The 23,971-nt window shown below is 46.6% G+C and overlaps 1 protein-coding gene across 3 annotated transcripts in view; it reads right to left on the bottom strand.

Moving 5' to 3' along the window:
- Window positions 1-1,553: 1,553 nt before the first annotated feature.
- ARNT (aryl hydrocarbon receptor nuclear translocator) overlaps window positions 1,554-23,971 on the bottom strand; it is a 43,117-nt gene continuing 20,699 nt past the window's right edge. For all 3 annotated transcript variants that reach the window (XM_048827890.2, XM_048827888.2, XM_048827889.2), the window contains 17 exons: window positions 23,388-23,601; window positions 23,016-23,229; window positions 22,223-22,322; window positions 21,542-21,607; window positions 20,218-20,303; window positions 19,589-19,665; window positions 18,752-18,886; window positions 15,796-15,870; window positions 14,783-14,934; window positions 12,770-12,880; window positions 12,132-12,207; window positions 11,435-11,558; window positions 10,639-10,738; window positions 9,817-9,967; window positions 7,853-8,012; window positions 7,063-7,211; window positions 1,554-6,273 (listed from right to left, as the gene is read on the bottom strand). In XM_048827890.2, the coding sequence (XP_048683847.2) occupies window positions 6,184-6,273; window positions 7,063-7,211; window positions 7,853-8,012; window positions 9,817-9,967; window positions 10,639-10,738; window positions 11,435-11,558; window positions 12,132-12,207; window positions 12,770-12,880; window positions 14,783-14,934; window positions 15,796-15,870; window positions 18,752-18,886; window positions 19,589-19,665; window positions 20,218-20,303; window positions 21,542-21,607; window positions 22,223-22,322; window positions 23,016-23,229; window positions 23,388-23,601 (2,080 nt within the window). In that variant the 3' untranslated portion in view covers window positions 1,554-6,183. The remainder of the gene's footprint in view (window positions 6,274-7,062; window positions 7,212-7,852; window positions 8,013-9,816; window positions 9,968-10,638; window positions 10,739-11,434; window positions 11,559-12,131; window positions 12,208-12,769; window positions 12,881-14,782; window positions 14,935-15,795; window positions 15,871-18,751; window positions 18,887-19,588; window positions 19,666-20,217; window positions 20,304-21,541; window positions 21,608-22,222; window positions 22,323-23,015; window positions 23,230-23,387; window positions 23,602-23,971) is intronic.

Here is a 23,971-nt window from a genome sequence, read left to right on the forward strand (position 1 = left end):
TTCTCCTCCTTCTTTCCTGCACTTTGCAGAGGACACAACTTCCTCCGGCCACCCGCACAAGGAATGGGGCGCAGGATTGTTGGGTCTGCTGGGAGGAGGGTTCGACTCCCGAGCAGCAATTTCCCTGTTCCTTCCCACGCTCAACTCCTCTTCCCAGGTCTAGGCGGGCCACATGTGCTCAAGGCTTCAACACCTAGAATCACCTTCCCCCCCCCACCACCACTCTTTGGCTGGCTGGGAAGGCAGGACTCAGACCTTGGGCATGACCCCTTCTTCCTTACTATGCTGCTAGAACAGCCTAAAGGAAACTTCCAATTTTTTATTTTTTTTTTAAGGAATCCCTCCAACACCCCAAATTATCTTTCTTGATTGTACTGGACGAGGCCAAGTTGCCCAAACAGAGCAATGTTACACTGTCTGTTATGCAGAAAACTTCCTCCTCCACCCATGAAGTTGTTCTTAGCTTCCACAGCATTACTAGGGAGGTCAGGAGATGCTGGTGGGGTGGGTCAAGATGGCGGGAGTTCAGCTCTGTGTTAGTATCGGTGCCAATGATAGGTTACCTGCAACAGCCCTGCCGATGCTTGAGTAGTGGGCCCGCTCTGCTTCTTAATCCGCCCCAGCAGGAAGAGACGGTGCTGGCTAGGAGGGATCGGAGATTGGAATGAACTTGCTGGTCACTGATAAAAAGCCTGGCTTTGATTCAAGCTATGACAGCAGGGAGAAGACAAGGGGGATGCACATTTGAAAAAGAACGGAGATGTTCAACTGTTGATTGAAGCCAGAGATTATGGAATATCAAGATTCTGGGCAGCGGGAAACACAGCACTATTACTTATCTCCTCAGACCCAGCACACTGGTCAGATCATTTCTGAACATCTCCGGAACAGGGCACACCCCCAAGGTGCTCAATGAGATGGCTAGAAACACAGACTGGCACACGCAAAAGCAGCACTTGTTTAAACAGCCACAGTTTGGGGGGGGGGCTATTCTGCTCCCCAAACCAATGCAGGATAGCAGACAGCTAGTCACCACTGGGATCTGGAGGGCTTTAACACATGGGGGAGTTGAATCTCCTGAGCAAGAACACAGGGGTAGGGATTTAGGGTGAATTTTTCAAGAGCATCTAAATGACTTAGGAGCCTGAAGTCCCTCTTTTCTAAATTGACTTAGGCACTCAGGAGCCTGAGGCACTTTCAAAAATTTTTCCCTTAGGTCTCTCCAACAATTCCAATTTAGAGGAATCTGGCACCAACTCCCGCTCCCTTTCAACGGGAGCTGGGCATGAAACTGCCCCATTTGAGCCTTTCAAAATCTCTCCCCGTTAGGCCACTCAAGAGAACCATGCTGCTAATCTCCCCACACAAGAGCTAGGGAGAAGGACTGGGAAGAAAAAAAGAAAAAGTGGGGTTGGAGGCTCGTCAGACTGCAGGGCACAATTAGACCCAAGGCCATTAGCACACCCAAGGGAGGTCTTGCACGCCTAATGGGTTTAGTCAGGCCAGTGGAACGCCTGTAAAAAGACATCCAGCAGAAAAGAGACAGACGGCACTTTTAAAAAGGAAAAAAAAATATCTTCTTGTAAAATCTCTGCTACATATAATTATTTGCAACCTCTGTCACAACACAAAGCCTTCAGTACAGAACATTTAAAAAAGAACGAACGTTTAGCGTCTCCCGTCCCCCACCCCTCCCCAACCAAACTGTTCAGTAAAATAGTCACATTCAAACATATTTGATTATCAAAAACGGGACTTGAATGAACGTCAACCTTTCTCAGTTCGGCTACTGGATTTTTTGTTTTCATAAGACTTTCTGCCTCCTTTGCATCCAGAGTAGCAGGGAAGGAAAAGAACCAACGATAATTTCATGCAAGCCCTTTTTACCTGCATGGCAAAACCAGAGCTGTTTTTTGGTTTCTAAGCTGAGCTAGCAGGTGACACTTCAGTTAGGTCGTGGTGTAATCTACAGGCACGTGGGGTGTACTACAGGTGTAGGGTCGCGGTGTCATTCCACAGGAGGGTGAGCACAACCGGCCACTCCCATGGGATGTAAGATTTCACAGGATCAGGCTCTTAAAAGCCTCATCCCTGCACTGATTTAATTCCAAGGAATGCAGGATCAAACCCCATGAAGTCTGAGCACTAAGAGGAGAGGGGCTTCCCACCAGTTATGGCTGGCCGCCCGACCAGAGCTCCTGAATCCTCCCTACTGGGTCCTTTAAATCTGGGGTTTACAGACTATAAACTATTTATATGGACCTGAGTATTGGAACACCTAATTAAGCCCACCACCAAAGTTTGTCAGGAGCAGGGGTTCCCCAAGTGTGTTACACGTACCTCTGGGAGTACGCAAGACATCTCTAGGGGTACGTGGGAGAAATTGTGTAACGGTGGATTTTATTTATTGCATTTTCATACCAGGCTACTCAGATGAAGCTTTAAAACTCTGAGAATTTGTTATATAAAATACGGTACTTAATTTAACTTCAAGACGTACCAGTGAGAACACACACACGCTGACGTACAGAGCCCTCACCTCCAATCACGGTACAGCGCGGGTTCAGTTGCTCAGCAATTGTCCAATTTAACTGAACTCAGAATTTAGGGGGGGGGTTCGGTTGTATACTTTGCATTATATCTGTACATAACAGTGAAATATAGACAGATGGCTCAAGGCAGGTAGTGTTAAGCACAAATTATCAGTGTTGAGAAGGGCAGGGGTTTACAGGCAGCTGGTAGATCTGGAAGAGGGTAGCCAGTAAGAAAAGTTTAGGAATCTCCGGTCCAGTGGGTGGCGAGGGGGCTGCCTGAATCCCACTGCATTAAGGTGCGGTGAGCTCAGAGCCAGGGGTAGGTTCTGGGACTCCTGTCTCACACAACAGCACTGAGTCAGTGAAGTGTGCCCTTTTTCCCCTGTAGACAATGCACATCCTACAACTGAGCAACAAGGGGGAGGGCGCAACACTACCTCTTGGGGGAAATGGTCCCCCCCAGGTCAGGGCTGGTGGAGCTCAAGCCATCACGGTGGCAAATTTCCCTTGGCAAGGACCATCATCTCTGTTTAAGAGCCAAGTTCTCCCCCTTGCTGGTAGCAGCCCAGCTAAGAAAGAAACAAATATGAGCACCTACGAGTTACGAATGTGATGGTGGAGAAGGTCATTACCCAGCTAGCAGGAGCTCATCTGACCATGCACGTGCCCTGTTCTCTGCCACAGAGATGGGAAATCAGAGCACCACGAGAGAGAACTGACTGCAAAAACAAAGCCAAGCAACTGACCTTATTACGTGGTCTCCCCCTCAGCCCCGCAAGCCCCCGGAAAGATTTGAGCAGTAGAATGAAAAAGGTTGCGTTTCTCTTCAATGTCACGTTACAATAGTGTGCATACAGTACATGGTTTCTGTAGAAACAGGGGTTTCCCTTATGGCCACATAGTTTCAGAGCGTTTGTAACAACAGGTTCGTTCTGTTTTCAAGGCCAAAGCTGCCTTCTCCTTTTGAGACTGGTAAAGTGAATACAGCGCTACCATTCGAGAGACGTCACAGAGTTCTAGTCATTCTCACACACATGCTTCTGCCATCCTGTTAATACAAGTTAACTCACAAGCAGACACTGCCATACTGAGTACAAATACCTGGGAGCATTAACACATTACAACTTTACAAAACAGATTTGCTCTAAGCCTGAGAAAACCCCATGGCTCAACAGCCAAAGAGCTAGTGATAACATTATTTGGAACATGGTGAACGGCCAGAGCTGAAGAGAAGAGCCAAATGCAGTTACTGCTGTTAGCTCAGCTCAACACCCTGATAATCCACCCAGCAGAGAGCAGATGAAGTATATGGGTAAAATTTTCAAAAGCTCATAAGTGATTTAGGAGCTCAAGTCCCATTTTTAAAAGCGATCGTTTGAATCACTTTTGAGACAGGACTTCAGAGTTTTTGAAGATTTGACCAAGGTCACTAGTGTCCAAACATTCGTTTTAACAACGAAAGCATGAGAATACAGTATAGGTTTGGTTCTTCTAATCCTAGTGTCAGTATCATCTCTGGCAGGGTTCAGAAAATATTGAAACGTCTCATCGCACTTTACAACAGTTATTCACACAAATGTGTTTTGCCCCAATACTTCCACAGACGGAGGTCACATGTCCTACAAATCTGGGAAATCTGCTCTTTGAAGGGTATATGTGAGCTGGCAAAGGGTCCTCCTCAACACTGCTACACCCCTACCTGCTTCAAGATCTACTAGTCCAGACAAAGACCACACCCTTCCTTTTGACAATCTTGCCATTAGAGCTAGGCAAAATTTTTTGCACAAAACCGTGGAAAAACGCAGATCCTGCACCAATGAAACACTTTGAATTTATGTTCAGTTCTGTTTTGTTTATAACAAAACTCAAGAGTCTTACTTGATTTTATGTAAAATGTTGAAATATTTGTTTGAAAGAACTTTGTTTCAAAATTTCCTTTGATTTTTTTTAAAAAACCCAGCAGCTTGAAAATGCTCACAATCAAAATGAAATCGTAAATTTAACCCAGCCAAATTTCTTCTTTACTTTTGCAAAATTGCTAACCAGCGGAAATTCCATTATTTGTCCAGCTCTGACCTTACTGGCTGAAGGATGGTCACCCCAGGAGGTCAGCATCCCTAATCTCATTTAACATGGCGCAGCATACATGCTTTAAAGCAACAAGACCAGCTTCCAACAGATTTAATCCTGAAGAAAAACAGATTTCCCTTTTCAGGAAAGATTCTGTTTTTCTACCACAGCGTTGGAGAGTTGGTTTCCAAGTGTTGAACCCAACGACAGACCGACCCACCTACTGAATCCAAGCAGCAAACTCTTGACATGGGTACTGGATTCACCATCACTTTTTCAAAAACAGGGCCAGGAGGGAGTGTGAAGTTTGCCACAAATTTTCCAGGGAAGGTGCCAGAAAATTCAAACACAAGGCTTGAATCTTTAAGTTAAATACCTGTCTCGCTTTCCTCCATTTTGTATTTTGGCAATAGATCAGCACCTGGCAGTAAGAAGTTCTTTAAGGGATCAGTGAACATCAGACTGGAGATTGCCACTCTGATAGCTGAGTGAAGAGCCCAACTCTTGGCTATTTACCAGATCCCTTACCCAGAAGCTAGACAGGCAGAAGAGTCTGTTTCCAACAGGAGCTGGGCCTACAACTCAGAAATGGAGGTTGTGGGAAAGGAGATAAAAATGGTAAAAGTTGCACTAAAAGTGCCATGTTATTCTTAAGAGAGACACTCACTGAAAACCCGTTTAACACTGGTTTATGGCAGCACTGAAGCCATCAGTTGTGGACTGGTGCATCTAGAAAGAAAAGCTACATATGATTATTTAACACTTTATGGCTCATTATTTTCCCATCTTTAAGTGAATGAAAAATCCAAGTTTATAGGTCATGCTAACTAAAATACCCATATTAATTGCACTGTTTATGGAAGAGAGATGGGATTTCAAACAAACATGTTCTTCCAAAGCTAAGCTCCCGTGAACATGGAAGCTTCTTACCAAACACAACCCGATCACAAGCCGGGGAGCCAGTAATAACCTTACTCTTTCCTCTCCAGAGATGAGACAAAAGCTTCCTTGCTGAGGTGACCTGCAGTCCCAATGAGAAAGGCTGGGTAAACCAAGAAGGATTTGTAATCCCCAGCATGTGTTAACCCTTTATAACTCGATCCTAGGGTAACATTTGAGAAAAGGTTCCAACATTTCAGCACAGTTACAACAAGTCTTTAAAAAGTCACGGGATAGAAGACTGAAATTTTTAAAAAGCACCTTGTGAGCTTTGGGAGGTGCTGGCTGAAGGAGCCAGGAGCCTCTCCTCCCAACCCAGTGCACAGAGTAAGCCTCTTGCATGCATCCCGCAGTCTGTGGGAGTTTCTCTCCTGCACTCTCCAATGCTTCATGAGTCCTGAAGCCGTCTGATGAACAATCCCACGCATCTTCCACACAGGGCTGGCAGCACTGCAAAGACCCTGCCTCCTCCTTCGGGAGGAGCTGTCCATTCTGGATTCTTGGTTGGAAGTTTCCACCTCCAGAAAGTAGGAAGTGTTTAGAAAGTTCAGGAGTCTGAGAAAAAAGACGTAGGTGCTTTTTCCTTTACACATAGATATTTATATAAAATTTGTGAGGGGGTTTCAGTTTTGTTTTGTTTTTATTCTGAAAAGGTAGGGAACATATTTAAGTCTGGGAATTCTTCATTGTTGTAGTTGGATCCCTGGTCTCCCAGCATCGAAAGCATGTCCTGTAAGAACAAAATAAGTTTTGTATCTGTCCTGTAGTCACATGTAGGAGCTGGAGCCCCCATCATGGACTAAGGCCCCATTGTGCTAGGAGCTGTACAAAAACAGAACAGATACTCCCTTCCCCAAAGAGCTTACAAGCTAAAGATTCCTGCAGACACATTCCAACTGCCTTTCAGAGTCTAGATACCAGCTGTATTTCTCATACGATCAGTGACTAACTGTAGCCACACGCCCCTGGGGGCTGAAGCGGACATCTGGACCCTGTGGAGGGCACAATGCAGAGGAATCCTGCGGAACAGTCATTATGGGGCTGTATTTTGTTTTGAAAACCCAGCTGTTCCCTCTCTCCACACAGCAGGCCCAGCCCAGGCAGCAGCACAAGCTCTGCACAGCACCCCGCCAGGAGGCCTTAGCTCACTTATGGACAAAACGCCTCAGAGGGGAGGTCAGTCTGCGGCCACTTTTGTACCTCCGAGACCGATGATTCAAGCCAACTCTGGTGGTTCTTGGTGAAGTGGACTACTGTCCACTGGAACAAGACAGGCCCTGCTGGGATCCCAAACTCAGCCAGATTCAAACCAGCTACCTAATAGAAGTGACCAGCTCCAGATCCCTTGACCAGTTCCTCCCCGGCAATCCAGCCCCATGTGAGCTTATTATGGCTTTCACATCATGCTGGCCAAGGTGCTTGCACTCTAGCCAACTTCCTGCGCTTTTGTAAACCGACCCCATACGTTCCCGCAGGATTTACAGCCCTCCCTCAATGGGTTACGAAAATGCCATCTTACTGGGAAGACCTCAGGCTGGCTCGGCTGCTGCTGGACGTGCTGCTCCCCAGAACTTCGCCCGAGGTGTTGTCCTGGCCACTGAGGCCACATGCCAACTCCTTCCGCTGTCCGTGTCTGGAACTGGGCTGGGGTCTGCCCGGTTTCAGTGGCTGTTCAACAGAGGAACAAGGTCAGCGAGTGGCGTCCACAGAAGAGTCTCTACCCAAGTGCCTTTAAAGGGTCAGTAAATACAAGACCTGGCTGGTCAATGGCATTGCTTCAGGCGGACAACTTAGTATGGCAAACAACGTGGGGAGGACTTCCAGTGCCCAGCCACGTAGCAGCAAGGGTAATCTGATCCTGCAATAATATGAAGGATCCATCCCTGATATTGTCCAACCAGCTCTGAAATGAATTTCTGGCAAGGTCAGGACAATGGGATTCGAGAGGTGCCTTCCCACTCTAACCAATCTCTGAATTTTTAGGAGTCCCTTCCATCTGCCCCCCCCAATGCTGCAACTGTATGGAGTATCTCTGGTTTGAGTCATCCCTTGTTCAGTAGGGCAGCTGGGGGAAAGGAGAGGCTGGAATTCAGGTTTAGAAGTAACACTAGTAGAGCATTCATGACATTTTTACAAAAAACAGACCAAGGACATGGGGAGATGCATCTGCCCACACCCGGCCCAAATTTGGCCCTACCCCTATCTTGAAGCTCAAATCCAAGCCTCTTTTTAAAGAAGATTTTTATCCTGGTCCCACCTCCCCAGCAAGATCCTACCTATATTCCCTATGTGACACGAACGACACTTACCAAAGCCAGTGCTGCGGTTGGCGAGGGGTGGATAAGCAGCCCCACCTGGGGAAGCTGTGGAACCAGGTGTTGACATTGGGCTGAAAGAGGAAGGGGTGCCTTGGAAACTCCCCATTCCAAATGAAGGAGACCGAGTCTTTGCGGTCTGGGAAGCCACTTGCTAGAACAGCAACAAGAGAGAAGTAAACGCTGTATTTACTCTGCTCTTAATCTGAAAACGGCACAGGTTGCTGGACTGACCCAGCTCTGGTGACCGATGTTCCCTATCTATGAAGAAGGTACAGCATGTGCATTGCAAGCTTCTCCCTGCCAATCTGCCCCAGCCCTGCACCTGGAGGAACTCTCTCTAGTACCTGAGCGCCTTCCAGCCATGCATTAAACAGGACTACACACCTGACACATATTTGTTCTCTCCCCAAAGGGAGAAGGATGTACAGTGAAGTGCCTTGGTTTAATAGGGGGTTTCTTCTGGTTTTTATAAATATACCTGTCGCTATGCATTTATCTAACAGGAAAGGCCAGGTCACAGAAGAGCACCTTGCCCTTGGAGCAGAAAATGAGGGGGAGGTTTAGGATGGACCTTCGTTCCTCGGGGGTTCATTCCCGTCTGGGACCGGCCCCGATGAAGTTCTGTCTCCTGCCCAGACGAGCTTTACTCTTACTGCTGATTGTGCCAGAGGGGCCCCAGTTCGGTGCAATGATGGAGCAATTGTTTTCAGGGTGGAGGTCGAACACTTGACTCTTTAGAAATGGATCTGGACCAATTCACACAAGCAGCTGCTGGGATTTCAGCTACAGGAACCCCTCACTTAAAGTCGTCCCGGTTAACACTGTTACGTTACTGATCAGTTAGGGAACATGCTCACTTAAAGTTGTGCAATGCTCCCTTCTAACATCATTTGGCAGCCTCCTGCTTTGTCCACTGCTTGCAGGAAGAGCAGCCTGGTGGAGCTAGCTGGTGGGTGGTTGGAACCAGGGTGGACCGGCAACCCCCCATCAGCTCCCCGCTCCCCTAAGATCCCTATGCAGCAGCTGCTCAGCAGGCTATCAATTGCCAGCAGTTCAGCTGTCGCTCCCCCCACTGCCATGTGCTGCTCCTGCCCTCTGCCTTGGAGCTGCTCCCTGAGACTCCTGCTTGCTGTGTGGGGGGAGGGGAAGAAGAGGGGGGCTAATGTCAGGGTGTCCCCCCTCCCCTCTGCTCCTGCACCCCGCTTACCCCATCTTCCATAGAGCAGGGTGGACACACTGACCAAGGGAGCTGCTGCCTTAGGCAGCAGCTGTAGTCAATTAACAAGGCAATGTACTTCCAACACCTCTTCATACTTAAAGGGGAAATGCACATCTCCATCTCTCAAGCACACACAGGGTGTGTCTCTCCGTCTGCCCTCCCTCCTTTCCTGCTGCCTTGTAGAGTGAGAGAGTTAACCCTTGAGGGCTCAGCCAATTGCTAGTTCGTCATTTAGCAGTAAGGCATTCCCTGGGAAATATCCCACTCTCTGACTCCTCCACCTCAACCAAGCTTCACAATCATCATCACTGTGTACAGTATTAAATTGTTTGTTTAAAATATATATAGTCTTTTGTCTGGTGAAAAAAATTTCCCTGGAACCTAACACACCCCGCCATTTACATTAAGTCTTATGGGGAAACTGGATTCACTTAACATCGTTTCGCTTAAAGTCGCATTTTTCAGGAACAGAGCGACCACGTTAAGCGGGGAGTTCCTGTATTAAGAGACAGCGATCGCTGTCAAACTGGAGTTGTTGAATGCATCCAATACGACCTACTCCACTTGCCAGAGAAATTTCTCCATCACTCTGCTATTCAGAAGGCAACCCCGTCGGAGCACTTTATTGCTACACGCAGCTAACGAAAGAGCAATTCTCAGGACAGCGAGGGGCGCATGTGTGCGGCAAACCTGTATCCCTCGGGAGAAGGCTCCTGGGCCTTCTAGGAAATATTACCCGTGCCGTGAAGGACGGTCGTGTCGCCGACACCCAGTTGGTTGCAGTGACTGGAGTGGTGCTGGAGTGGCGAGAAATCTGAGCTAAAATCTGGCCTGCTGAAGCAGGCTGCTGCTGGATGATGTTGACGGGGGGTACCATGCTACTGCTCCTAGAATAGAAGAGAACATGCTTTAAAGAGTTAGCCCAGATTTAACCATTACCACTAGACGTGCCTTACGAGGCATTACAAGCATAGGCAGACAGGTACTAATCATCTGCAGATAATCCACAGTCCCCACACAACTTAGATACCTCAATTACAACACAAGAGGCTAGCCTAAACTTGGAGAGGATGTGACAGAGCATGCACTTCTGCCTCTGCTGTCTGTCCATTTGTAGTAATATTTCCACCAGTGTCTAGCTACTGTCTGGCAGGCAATTAATATAAGCAAACATGCAGAACCAAATGGTTTCAATGAACTAAAAGACAATGGTGTCTGAGTACTAGGGACACCCTGGCACATGCAAATATTTCCTAGGGGTTTGGTTTAAACTTGCATTTTAAGAACGGCAGGCATATTTCATTGTGATATGATCCAGCGCTTGCAACAAACAGTCAGTTCTGGTGCATGGGAGAGTCCCCTTTAGGGCAACAGAGTGTGCTCATTCTGGATGGTTATTACGGTCCACTTATCTTTCAGCAGTGGCAAGACACCACAAAGCACTGTCACCCTTCGTTTCTTCTGTTGCCCCTCCAGAAAACTAAGCCTGGATAGACAGAATACAAAGAGAAAGATACAATTCACAGCAACCCGACCCCATCCAGCACACCAACTTCACCTGAAACTTTCAGCGGGCCGCGCAGGAGTGAAAGTGTTTCCCTGGGGGAAGAGTGGCTGATTGGCCGGCACTGTGCTGGCAGGAAGGGCTTTGCTCTGATCTGTGAAAGAAAGGCAAACAGGTTAGAGCCTGTGACAAGGTAATGCTGATGGATGGAGGCCAAGACAAAGGCTGTTAGCAAGGGAGCTAAACACCTGAGCTCTCCACGTCAAGTTTGATTCTTTGGCTTAAACAGCTTGGCTAGATAAGGGACAGTCTTGTAACAGACATTACCCAGACTCAGACTGCAGATGGTTCCATAACAGCTTATTTAATTTGATTTCCTCTCAATTTTCTAATAAGCTTTGCCTTAAGATCTTTTTGGGGCTTAGGACGTTCACGGTTGTCTGTTCTGAGTCACAGAAAACAAATCTGCTCTCTGGGGATAGGCAGAAGGGGTTATGAGGAGATCCCACACTTGGGAAACTTGGTCCAAGGTGTAGGTCAAAAGACTGCCCTTGCCACCCTCCCCCAAAACATTGCCAAGATGCTGACTGCAGTCAGGCAGGCACTGGTGGGAAGGCAGCAATCGGGGGAAAAGCTTAGAGGCAGACTGGTGGGTGAGTGGGGTGCCTGAGACATTCCTGTTCTGCAAGAGAAGGGACTTCCCTCTCCACTGCCACTTCAGCACCTGTCCCTAGCACTAGATTCATTTAAACAGAACAGGTGATGATACCGAGCCAGGACTGAGCTCGAGAAACAGAGTCAACTGAACGTCCAGGCTAACTCAGCAACCTCTGCACAGCACAATCCCTACCTGTATTGATATTGGAGTAGATTTCACTGAACCGCGGGTCCCTCTCCTGACTAAACAGAGCCTCCGCTTTTTCCAGGGGTTTGCTGCGTTCTGGGCCAGCAGCAGTCACAGGCTGGACAGCAACCTGGATCACAGGAGGGAGATATAAGCACAAGCAACCAGTAGGCAAAACAGAGATGTCTCTGAGGTTACAGAGGAAGCCACTTAGGAACCTACTGTCTATGATAAAGAGCAGACGGCATTTGTTGCCTGGCTTTTTACATAAACCTTGGTCTGCAAGGTGCTTTAGCGCAGTCTCAATATCCACTTGAATTGTTCCAGACTGATGGTGCTGAGCGTATTGACAACAGCTCAAGAATGGGGGTTGCACGAGGCAGTTCTTGGGGGACATGGGCACCCCAAGCAGAGGGACTGAGCACCAGTGGGCTCAGAATTCTGGAAGCAGCTTTGCCCTGCCCTGCAGGAGAGGCTGTACCAGCACACCTGATGGAGAGATGAGGGCACGACTCATGCAGGGCAGGTGGCAGGCCCAACTCTCTCTTCTCAGAAAGTCACAACATGGGCTCCAGTGAAACCCAGCAACTCAGACTCCCACGCGGGGCTCTCAAATTACTGCTATATAGGCCAGTTTTCATCTACAGTCAGGGACAGATCACAACACACAGAACAAAGACCATCAAGATCCCTGCTGATTTACCTGCGAGTGGTCGTAACCAGACAGACTCTCTCTTCCTGGGACCACTTCCATCTCAGTCTGTTGTGGCTGCTGCTGCCTAAAGTAGAACGTAAATGTAATAAGAACTGGGTCTGCTAAAAACAACCGAGCTAACTAAGCCCTGACCCACTGGCAGCCAGGAACTGGAGTGTCTCTACACAAGCAAGGAGGATTGCTACAGAGTTACTGGAGATTCTGCCTACGCTCAACCCCCATCAAAACCCAATATTTTCCAGCATGACCCGATTAAGACGCCACCCTGCAAAAGGAAGTTTCTGCGACAGAGGCTCACAGCATCAACCATTCAACTCTCTTGTAAGCAATCAATCTCCTGCCTGGCCCACTGGACTCCAGCAGATCAGCTATTCTTCTTTTCCGCTCATTTAAAAATTAATTGCCAGTTCAACATTAGCCTTGCTACTTAACTAGGTCAGCTGATTGCTGTAATAAATATTTTGGAGCTCTTGACTCAGTCATTTAACCCTAGAGTGTCTGCTCCTCTGGCAAAGAGCAAAGTAGGGATGAGAAGAGAGAACTGACAGGCCTATAAAAATAAGGTGGCCAGGTAAGGGAAGAGAGGGAAGATGACCAAAGTTAAAGGCACAGTAGAATCCATTCACCTTGACGCCAGCTGAGCTGTGCCCATGTCCAGGGGAAGGCTGACGTTCTGTCCTTGCTGTGGCCGCTGCATCGAGTTAGACACAGCAGGCCGAGATTCCTGGCTTGAGTTCCTTAGTGTTGTTTAAAAAAAAGGGAGAGAGAAAAGGAACGGTGCACATGTCAGTTACTGTCCTTTAAAATTTGCCTTTTTTGGTTCAGTCGTGGGTCCAAGAGCCTCGTCTTTGCACAAGCCCAATGAAGTCAATGGAATGATCCTCTAACTTCAACGGCCTTTAGATCAGACATCTAATGGGATACACATCTATGATCCAAAGGGCACTAGTCCCCCCAAGATACGCAGCAGGAAGAAAAGCTATTAAATTTGTGTACACTGGAAGCCTCACCAGTCTTACATACATCTCAAATAATCAGCACTCCCAAGATTGTCTGGCCTAAAGCATACATGACTTACCATTTGAGTCAGTAAATAAATCATGGATCGAGCAGGATGCTCTCAGTAAGGGGCCACTGTTAACCCTAATATAAACCCTAGAAACAGCCTCTGGGCTCCGCTTCTGTCTAGTCGTGAAGTCTGTATAGGGGAATGTAACTCAACTTTAACAAGCTTTCCCGTAAGGTAGAAAAATCTGGTATCTCTCAACATGTGTTTTAAACGCTGTTGCTTCTGCCCAGCAGAGAGTACTTGGGTCTGTGAAAAATAAAACTAAGCACAGTGCACTTAGCGAAGAGCCAGGCAGCTGGAGTGCACCATATGCTATCTGATGCACAGCTGTGCTTTTCTGGTCTGAACTTGCGTGGTATATTTGGAAGCTGGAGTATGGAAATGGGAATGGATTTATGTGGACTGAATAAGAGGAGGAGAGAATACAGTCAAAGAGATGCCTCTAATGCCAGGAAAAGCTAAGTGCACATCAGAGGCATGATTAAAATACAGATTCTTGGATCCTTACCCTGTGCTCATACCTTGGTGGTCTAGAACCAAAGGGAAGCCCCTAGAGGGACCGGATTAATATTGCTCTGAATCTTTTTAAGGGAGTCTGATTAGACTGGGTTTCTCCTACTGGTGCGTGGATAAGGTGTACTGCTGACTGTACAGCGTGATTGAGAAAGGTCCAGAAGGGATCCTGAACATCCAACTCAGCTGGCCTGGCTTGCTTCTTGTCCAGCTGGGCAGATGTCCTTTAAGGCTAATACTAGCTCTGCAACTACAAGATACGTGCCTGCCAGACTCGAACGTTCCCTCTCAGGATCTCAAGTGCCAGGCCTGTATAAAGAGCCTCGTGCTCCCCCTAGGAAGAGGCAGCATCCCTTGACTACCCACAATGGAGAGCCAACTATGGCACAGAATTGCCATGCCATGATGGCCAAGAAGGGAACGGGTGGTGGGTTGTGAAGATAGTAACAGAGAGAGCACAATTTTTACTGCAGTGTCACAATTAGGGGAGATTCTTTCCTGACTCTAGGATGAGCTACTGAAGCAAGCAGACAACACCAAAGTCAATATTTACTTTCTAGTGTCAGCTGAGGATTTTCCTGCTCACATTCAAGCAAATCCGGGCCCCAACCTATCCATGCCTCGTCCTGCTGCCATGGAAGCCAAGTGCTACATTAAAATACACCGTCCTAGTATTAACACTCCAAATGCAGATAAACAGCCTGAAGAGTCCATGCACCACCAGCAAGTTAAGGAGTTAAACAACTGAATTTTGACAGCTCCCTAAACTCCCAACTGAGCATCCAAAAGAATTCCATGTTATGCATATTAAAAGCATTTCATAGCACGCACTACACCACTGTCAGGATACTGCCCAGTGTAGTGAGTGATTTTTTTAAGAAAGCACAGAAGCTTGGGGGGGTGAGGGGGGAGAAAGAGGGGGTGATGGTGGAAGAACCCGAGCTCGTAAAGCATCCGGTCTGTGTAGCTGGTCATATTGGGAGGCACTAGATCAGGCAAAGTGCATATGCTATCGCTGAAAGTGCTCATGGATTGAAAGCCATTGCCATGTACATACTTAACGTTGGTGTTGGTACAGATGATGTACTCAATCTCATCTGAGTAGGGGTTCTGGAAGGTAAAGGAGCTGGTTCTCATCCAGAGCCATTCACGGTTTTTGGACCGGAATCGGAACATGACTGACAGAACCTGGCCTTTTAACTTCACCACCTAGAAAAATTTAACGCCATCAGTAATACCTGATAAAAAGACGTTTGAGAACAGTGTTGTTTATAAGCAAACACCCACCCTGCTAGCAGCTGACTATGGCATTCTTTGTCAGAAGGCTATAATATCATACCTTGCTTCCCCGTCAAAATACAACTACTCTATTCTTTTCAACTCTTAATATTCCTCCAATGGTCTGACTTCCCAGGATGATGATATGGGAGTGGAATGTAGCATTTTCTTATGCCTTCAATTAATGCTTTTTGCAGCAATGGAATATATGAAAACAACAACAAAAAAGTTCATTTCTCCAGCAACCAAAGATTGTCCGCTGTTTATAATTCTTACTATTGGGTCAAATGAATGAGGAGCCGCTTTTCAGAATCATCAGTAGTGGAGTCTTTCCTGCCCTGCCAAGTCAAGCGCCCTCAGAGGAGAGAGTAACAACATCAAGAGGGCCAGCAAGCCACATCCATTTAAAGTTTGGACACCTTACGCATGGCAAGGCAGATGAACTGGTGTTAAAACACAGCCACTGAAGCATGGCCTTGATGTCAAGACTTTGTACTCACATCTCTGGTCTCAGACAACTAGCAGCAAAAGGAGGAATTCAAAAATAAATTAGACACACAAACCCACCTAGTTTCATTTTGCATGTTAGCAAGTTCTCCTGTGTTTAATAATCTATTCAAATGTATGCTACTCAGTAACTGAGAAATTTAAGGCCAGTAAGGTGTGATTCCTGCCTTGATAAAAATCTAAACCAGTTTAGTTCCACTGCACAGCAGACGGCCAATAGGAATATTGGTTTACAACCTGGATGCATATCAAGTTGTAAGCAGCCACGGTGGCTAAATATATTACCTGCTGAAAGCTGTCTCGCAAAAGCTGCTGGTCTTCCGGGTGGCAGAAATCCACAATGTCTTTCCCCAAGAGTTCCTAATTTTGGAGAGGAAAGGAATAAAAAAGTCTGCACTTAATAAGCAAATTCCCTGCTTTTGGCCTGCTCGAATAGCTCCACTTTCGACTAATGCTTACAACTCTCACATACAACTCTCTGGGACAAAAACATCAGGACACCCACCTATTTTAGGAATTGATGCACTTTTACAAAACACAGCACCACAGCAGTTGACCCTGATGTTTAATTTGTAACTCAAAAGTGGAGTCAAAGACCTTGCCTTAATCAAATTTGCTCTAAATATATGCCAGATCCACCTCCCTCCACTGATCTGTGTTACACAAGAACATCAGAATGGCCATGCTGGGTCATCCCAATGCTCCATCTAGCCCAGAGTCCTGTCTTCTGACAATGGCCAATGTCAAATGCTTCAAAGGGAATGAACAGAACAGATTACTGAGGGATCCATCCTCTGGTAGTCTCAGACTCTGGCAGTCAGAGGCTTAGGGACACCCAGAGCATGGGATTGCATCCTTGACAGTCTTGGCTAATAACCATTGATGGACCTATCCTCCTAATTCTTCTTTTGAATTGTTATAGTTTTGGCCTTCACAACATCCCCTGGCAATGAGTTCCACAGGTTGACTGCACGTTGTGTGAAGAAATACTTCCTTTGTTTTAAATCTGTTGCCTATTAATTTCATCGGGTGACCCCAGTTCTTGTGTTACACAAAGAGGTCAATAACACTTCCTTCTTCACTTCCTCCACACCGGTCATGATTTTACAGACCTCCGTCCTATCCCGCTTTGGTCGCCTCTTTTTCAAGATGAACAGTCCCAGTCTTTTTAATCTCGCCTCATACAGAAGCTGTTCCACACCCTGGCATCATTTTTGTTGCCCTTCTCCGTAGTTTTCCCGTTTCTAATATATATTTTTTGAGATGGGATGACCAGAACTGCACACAGCATTCAAGGTGTGGGCATATCATGTGTCAGGGTTCCTTCCCCACTCTGAACTCTAGGGTACAGATGTGGGGACCCGCATGAAAGACCCCCTAAGCTTATTCTTACCAGCTTAGGTTAAAAATTGGTTACAAAATCATCAAAGACCCAAACCCCTGGATCTTGGAGCAATGGAAAAATCACTCAGGTTCTTAAAAGAAGGGTTTTATTAAAAAAAGAAAGGGAAAAATCATCTCTGTAAAATCAAGATGGAAAATACTTTACAGGGTATTCAGATTCAAAACACAGAGGATCCCCCCTCTGGGCAAAACCTTAAAGTTACAGAAAACAGGAATAAACCTCCCTCTTAACACAGAGGAAATTCACATAAAATAAAAGATAAACTAATCCGCCTTGTCTGGCTTACCTATGCTGGTTGCAATATTGGAGACTTGGATTAGGATGGGTTGGAGAAGATGGATTTCTGTCTGGCCTCTCTCAGTCCCGAGAGAGAACACCACATAAACAAAGAGCACAAACAAAAACCTGTCCCCCCCTCAAGATTTGAAAGTATCTTATCCCCTTATTGGTCCTTTGGGTCAGGTGCCAGCCAGGTTAGCTGAGCTTCTTAACCCTTTACAGGATGTTGCCTCTGGCCAGGAGGGATTTTATAGCACTGTATACAGAAAAGTGGTTACCCTTCCCTTTATATTTATGACACCAGGGATTTAGAGTGGCATTATGATATTTACTGTCTTATTATCTATCCCTCTCCTAATGGTTCCCGACATTGTTCACTTTAACTGACGCTGCACACAAAGCGGATGTTTTCAGAGAACTATCCACAACTCCAAGATCTCGAGTGGTAACAGCTAATTTAGACTCCATTTTGTATGTACAGTTGGATTATGTTTTCCAATATGCACTATTTTGCATTTATCAACACTGAATTTCATCTACTGTTCTGTTGCCCAGTCACCCAGTTTTGTAAGATCCTTTGTAACTCTTCACAGTCTGCTTTGGACTTAACTATCTTGAGTAAATTTGTATCATCTGCAAACTTTGCCACCTCCCTGTTTACCCCTTTTTCCAGATCATTTATGAACACGTTGAACACCACTGATCGCAGTACAGATTCCTGGGGAACACCGCTATTTACCTCTCTCCAATCTGAAAACTGACCATTTATTCCTAACCATTGTTTCCTGTCTTTTAACCTGTTACTGATCCATGAGAGGACCTTCCCTCTTATCCCATGACTGCTTACTTTGCTTACGAGCCTTTGGTAAGGGACCTTGTCAAAGACTTTCCGAAAGTCCACGTACATTATACCCACTGGATCACCCTTGTCCACATCTTTGTTGACACCCTCAAAGAAATTCCAGTAGACTGGTGAGGCATGATTTCCCTTTAGAAGAGCTGTGTTGACTCTTCCCCAACAAATCGTGTTTATCTAGGTGTTCGATAATTCTGTTCTTTACTATACTTTCAGCCAATTTGCCTGGTATTGAAATTAGTTTTACCGGCCTGTATCTGACAGGATCACCCCTGGAGCCTTTTTTAAAAATTGGTGTCACATTAGCGATCCTCCAGTCGTTTGGTACTGAAATTGATTTAAGTGATAGGGGACATACCACACTCAGTAGTTCTGCAATTTCATATTTTAGCTCCTTTAGAATGCTTGGGTGAATACCACCTGGTCCTGGTGACTTATTACTGTTTAATGTACTGATGCGTTTCAAAACTTCCCTCTATTGACACCTCAATCTGGGACAGCTCCTCAGATTTGTCACCTTTCATTGTTTTCTAAGCAACTAGTGGAGCTGAAATTGATGGCTGGGTCAATACTTAAGCACTAATTTGTTTTAGCTCAGTTCTATCAGACAACCAAAGCCATGACATGTGGAGCGAGGAGGAGGAGGGGAAGCCGGTTTGAATTGCAGCACTCTACACTGGGAAGCGTCTACCGTTTCTCACCTGTGGTTGGTAGCCAACTGTACCCACGCAGCGGTGATCTACGAAAGTGAAAACGCCTTCAGTGTTGTGTCGGGAGATGAACTCAGTTGGCTGACAAATGCTGTTCAGGTCTGTGCAGTTGGGTGAGCTAGTGACCTGAAAAGCAAGACAGATTTTGCACCATTAGATTCAGTTTCAGCTTTACAGAAAGCCACTCAGAAGTGCAAACGTGCCCTCCTAGCCAACATATACAATAGGTGCTTAGCTTGGTTGAACAGAATTTTCTCCCACTGAACCATGAAGCAGGCATCGCTGCTTAGAGAGGTACAGGTGGCAGATAGAGACATTCCTGTTTAATAAGGTATGTCAGAAAGGTGGAATAAAGCTGCATCTGAGCCCAGGTAAATCCATACCCAATTCAAAGGCTAATTAAATATTTATACAGCCATTTGCACATTTCCAAAGGGCAGTGATGCTCACAACACCCCCATGAGTTGAAATGCCAGCATGAGATAGAGGGTAGGAATTGTGAAGCCAGATGGGGCATTCAGTGCACTTGCTGGCATGTCAGTTCCCAGAATGCACCTGGCAGGTTTCAGAGTGCTGTGCTGGGCTTGTGGGAAATCCATAGCTAAGTTTCTGTAGGCTTTGCAAATCAGAGCTGTGGACAGTTTTATTCTCCAGAGATTTTTTGTGTTTGCTTTATCTAGACCCACAGATGACACGGTTGAGCGGGAAGGAACACAGACAGGCTGTATGGAGAGAGTATACTGGTCAAGGACCTTGGAGAGAAAATAGGAAAGTGGTTTAATTCTCAGCATCACCACATTCCCACTGAATGACAAAGTTTCTACTCACCTGTAGTCTGCCAATGGCCACAAGACAAAATTTGCTCCCCTGGCCAGCATCTGGGTCATCGTCTGGCAATGAGACACCTGAGACAAAAGATGAGAGAATGTTTAAGAAATTACAGCATGACAAGCGAACCAGAAGCCCCTAATTCCACAGAGGAAGCAGCAAGAGAAGCAGCTCTGATTTCAATATTTCACGCCTTACTGTTATGTTGTTGCCAATCACTTTCTCTTAGTCAAAAGGGACTGACAGGTTAAAAATACGTTCAATGCCTGTGCAGTTTTCAACTTACTCGAAGTGTTATATGAAAGTCAAAGGAAAGGAGTCTAGTTTCAGCCCCAGATTCTCTAGCGGACTGTGTTCTGAAAGCGAGACCTGCTCGCCCGACCATCAGGAACGTCCCATCCTTCTATAAAACCCCAGACCTATAGGAACTGATTCAGCAGAGTTCGGCACCCTTTTTAGTTCTCTATGGATTTTGAAATGTGTCTCCAAACATCCCTGCTTAGAGACATGGGTGGTCTGAAAGCGAGGTGCATGCACAGAAGGGACACAAGAACATGCTAGTAACACACACTGGCTTAAGAGCAGATTTGGTAACTTGAATATTTCAAGGAGTTGGCATAATTCCTTACCCGCTGGGGGCCAGGCTTTTATATACCCCGTGCAGTGCACCACCACGTAATGGGGCTCCCCATCTTTCACTGCACCCAAGCCACTCCTAGAGAAGACAAAACAATTAAGATTATTCTTTATATGTTTAAGAGGCTCAACTCATTTTGGATTCTTTAAATAACTGAAATGAAGGGTCTACAGGGAGGGAGTGCAGTCCCTGAGCCTACATGCCCAATGACACCTAATTTAGATCCATCGATGGCTGTTAGCCAAGATGGTCAGGGATGCAACCCCATGCGCTGGGTGTCCCAAACAGCTCGGGCTGTCAGCCCCAGGGCGTGGGGGGGGTGAGGGGTTCCGAGCTGTGAGCCACACATGGGGCTGACTGCCAAAAGGTGATGTACATAATGCAGTGTCTACACAGACACTGCACTGCCCTAACTACATCACCCTAAGTGCTATGTTTCTTATGGAGGTGGAGGTATTAGATTGGGGTAGTGGGTGACTTACATTGGCGGGAGTGACGTCGTAGCATAGACACAGAGTTACGTCAACCTAAACTGCCTTATATTGACCTAACTCTGTAGTAAGAAGAAAAGGAGTACTAGTGGCACCTTAGAGACTAACCAATTTATTTGAGCATAAGCTTTCGTGACTAAATTGGTTAGTCTCTAAGGTGCCACTAGTACTCCTTTTCTTTTTGCGAATACAGACAAACACGGCTGCTACTCTGTAACTCTGTAGTGCAGACCAAGCCTAAGACTCTGAATGCCGGAAGCTGGGACTGGATGCCAGGGGATAGATCACTGAAGATCTGCCCTGTCCTATTCATTCTCTCTGGAGCATCTGGCTCCAGCCACTGTCAGAAGACAGGACTCTGGGCTAGACAGACCACTGGTCTGACCCAGTAAGGTCGGTCTTATGTTCTTAAGGTCAGATGCTTGCTGAATGAGCTATTTCATGTGCTGTAATTTCCAGGGACTGAAGACATCTGAGCCTGCCTTAATGTCCTTTAAAAGTATGGTCTTCAAAATATAAAATATATTAAAGCCTAAGGGAACAGAATCTCAACCTGTGCTCTACCGCTGCAGCTTTAATCTATACACTGCATAGAATTATGGTTTGAAGCTTGAATCTGCACATTAACAGGGTCTTGTGGAAAGTGGCATTGCTAAGGTCTCTCTGTACTGAAGCACTCAAATAGGCTGTGCTATACCGTCTCACATATGCGTTACGGACCACGCATCCCAAACCGCTCTAAGGTACTTTTTTTTTTTTACTTTGTTACTCAGTGTGGTGTGAGACTCATACATATCATCTTTAAATGTGATCCCTGCAGTTTACCTGCATCGGTTCCTCATGAAGCTGAGCCTATTCATGGAGACTGGATCCACTGAGCTGTTGCCACACCTGGACCAGTCAAGAGGGGGAAAAAGTTTAAACCCCAACGATAAAGACTGTAAATAAGACACTTTGCCCTTTTATTCAAGATTCCACAATGCTTTATAAACATGAATTGAGCCCTGGTCTACACTACAAACTTACGTCAGTATAACAATGTCACTGGAGAGTGTGAAAAATCCACACCCCTGAGCAATACCATGACACCGGCTGAATTTTCGGTGTAGCCAGTGCTACATCAGCAGGAGAAGCGGACATCGCTACCGCCCCTTGTGGGTAACTAGCCCTACTTTACTGAAGCAGAGGGCTAGGTGACCTGCCCAAGGTCAGAGCAAGTCAATGGCAGAGCTTGAACAGAGCCTGGAGTTCCTGAGCTGCCTGTGGTTATATCTCGGAGAGCTGTACAATCCCCTTAACACAGGGTGGGAAAAGTAAGAGTCTGTTTTAGAGCTGAACCCCATTCGGAAATCAGGTTTTACAGAGCAACCTTCCATCTCATCGAACCTGAGAAGGCTGAAAGAGCCAAAGAAAAGCTTAACTGCTCCGATATTTGTTAAGCAGCCAGTTCACAGGTTTAGCCAGGGGCTCATGCAACCAGATCTCCTATCGGATTCCCCGTATTACCTCATTCGACATATGAAAGATCTCCTTGAGCCCATGCACATTCTCATGGATTGCTGGCCTTCCTTCTTGACTGTCCCAGTCTTTAGATCAAGGATTCGACCTGAGGGGGAAAAAGACAAGCAAAGTGACGCTGTTTTGCAGGACAACTTCTGGGATCGTCACTCAGTATCACCAGGATACACCAGACAGCGCACCAGGCACCACGTAATTTCCTAAGCAGCAGCTATTACTTAACCAGCTTTAAAATAGGACACAGCAGTGGATAATTCCCTCGTGACACTGAAACTAAAGACTGGCTCTTGATCTGCATCTTCCTGCAGAAGCTGGTCCCCTGCTCCAGAAGCTGACAGCATTATGGTCAGCCCTGATGCTCGAGGGGTAAAAGGAAAGGCCTCATCACTCAAACGGCTTGAGCAGATCAAGGCACATTGTTCAAGAGTTCCTTGGTATCCCATCCACTTCTCAGATAGCAAGGTAGTGTCTGTCACATGTTCATGCATATTTGAGGATGGAGTGAGGGATTCAATGCTTTAACAGGGGAGTAGTAGCATCCCCCTCCTGGTAACAGATTTGGCACCACGAACAAGGAGAACAATGGAAATTCAGCCTATATGCATCTTCTGATGCATCCTCAGGATCTTTGTTAGAGGTCCAGGGTGGTCTGTTCCTCTTATCAGGAATGTTAACGACCCAGTTCTAGCCTCACAGAATCACCCACACGCCAGACCAATGGGCGCACTACAAATTCTGGGAATTGTCAGCATGGCAGAGTTTCCACAGCAGGCTGCTTTACCTGTCAGAGCGTTCTCCGAAGTGGACAGCTGCTCCCTCAGTTTGTCCACGTCATCAGGATGAACCTGGTCATACAGGGTGCTGCTGAACCATTCGGACTGCGGCTGGTTCAGGACGGGAGTCACCGAGTCCGAGACGTATACCACCCTTCCGGTCTCACAAGACACTATGAACAGAAAGCCATCGGCTGCTTCTAGAATCAAGTGTTTGAGTTCCTGCATACAGAACAGACACGTTCTTAACCCAGTGGCGAGACAGTCGTCACCCACCAGCTACCTTTAAGCTCTTAGGTCTCCCCAACATTAATCGCCCTCTGGCTCAGCTACACATTGAGCTCTTTCAATCTGTCCTTAGAAGCAAAAAAAGCAGAGACCTGATCAGTGAGAAAGGAGGGTTTGTAGGTGCCATCGGTGGAGGTGTTGCCAGTGCCCCGCAAGGACTTCATGTGAGACACAGCCATACGCAAGATAGTCAGCTTGTCAGGCTTGCGAGCCAGGGCGCTGCAGGTGGGTACCATGTCTGACAGCTCCGTGATGTAGGCGGTCATCTTGTTCCTACGCCTGCGCTCTATCTCGCTGTGATTCTCCCTGGGAAAGCAGATGGGGAGAGGTTAGAAGAGCCAAACGGCTCAGCTCTTTTGCCACGTCAACCCTTCCTGGGTTCCCGCCAGGCCGGAGCGAAAAACTGAAAGATGCGCCAGGGTCTTCAGAAGTTAGAAGGGCTGCAAAAGCCTCCCATGCTGGGCATGCATGAAAGAACACGGGAAAAACAAGTGCAAGGGAGAAAAGCTAGAGCCAGGACATCTTTGCCAAACACAAGAGCACCTTGCTCTAAATTATATTTATTCAAGAAGTCTTGCAAAGGACAGTAAGTTAGGGCTAAGCTACTTCAACACGGGAAGCTCTCTACAGCTGTTCAAGAGCACAGCTCTGCAGAAAACCAGTAACCCACAATGGT

This window comes from Caretta caretta, chromosome 24, assembly GCF_965140235.1.
Source record: "Caretta caretta isolate rCarCar2 chromosome 24, rCarCar1.hap1, whole genome shotgun sequence".
In the NCBI taxonomy this organism is placed as follows: domain Eukaryota; kingdom Metazoa; phylum Chordata; order Testudines; family Cheloniidae; genus Caretta; species Caretta caretta.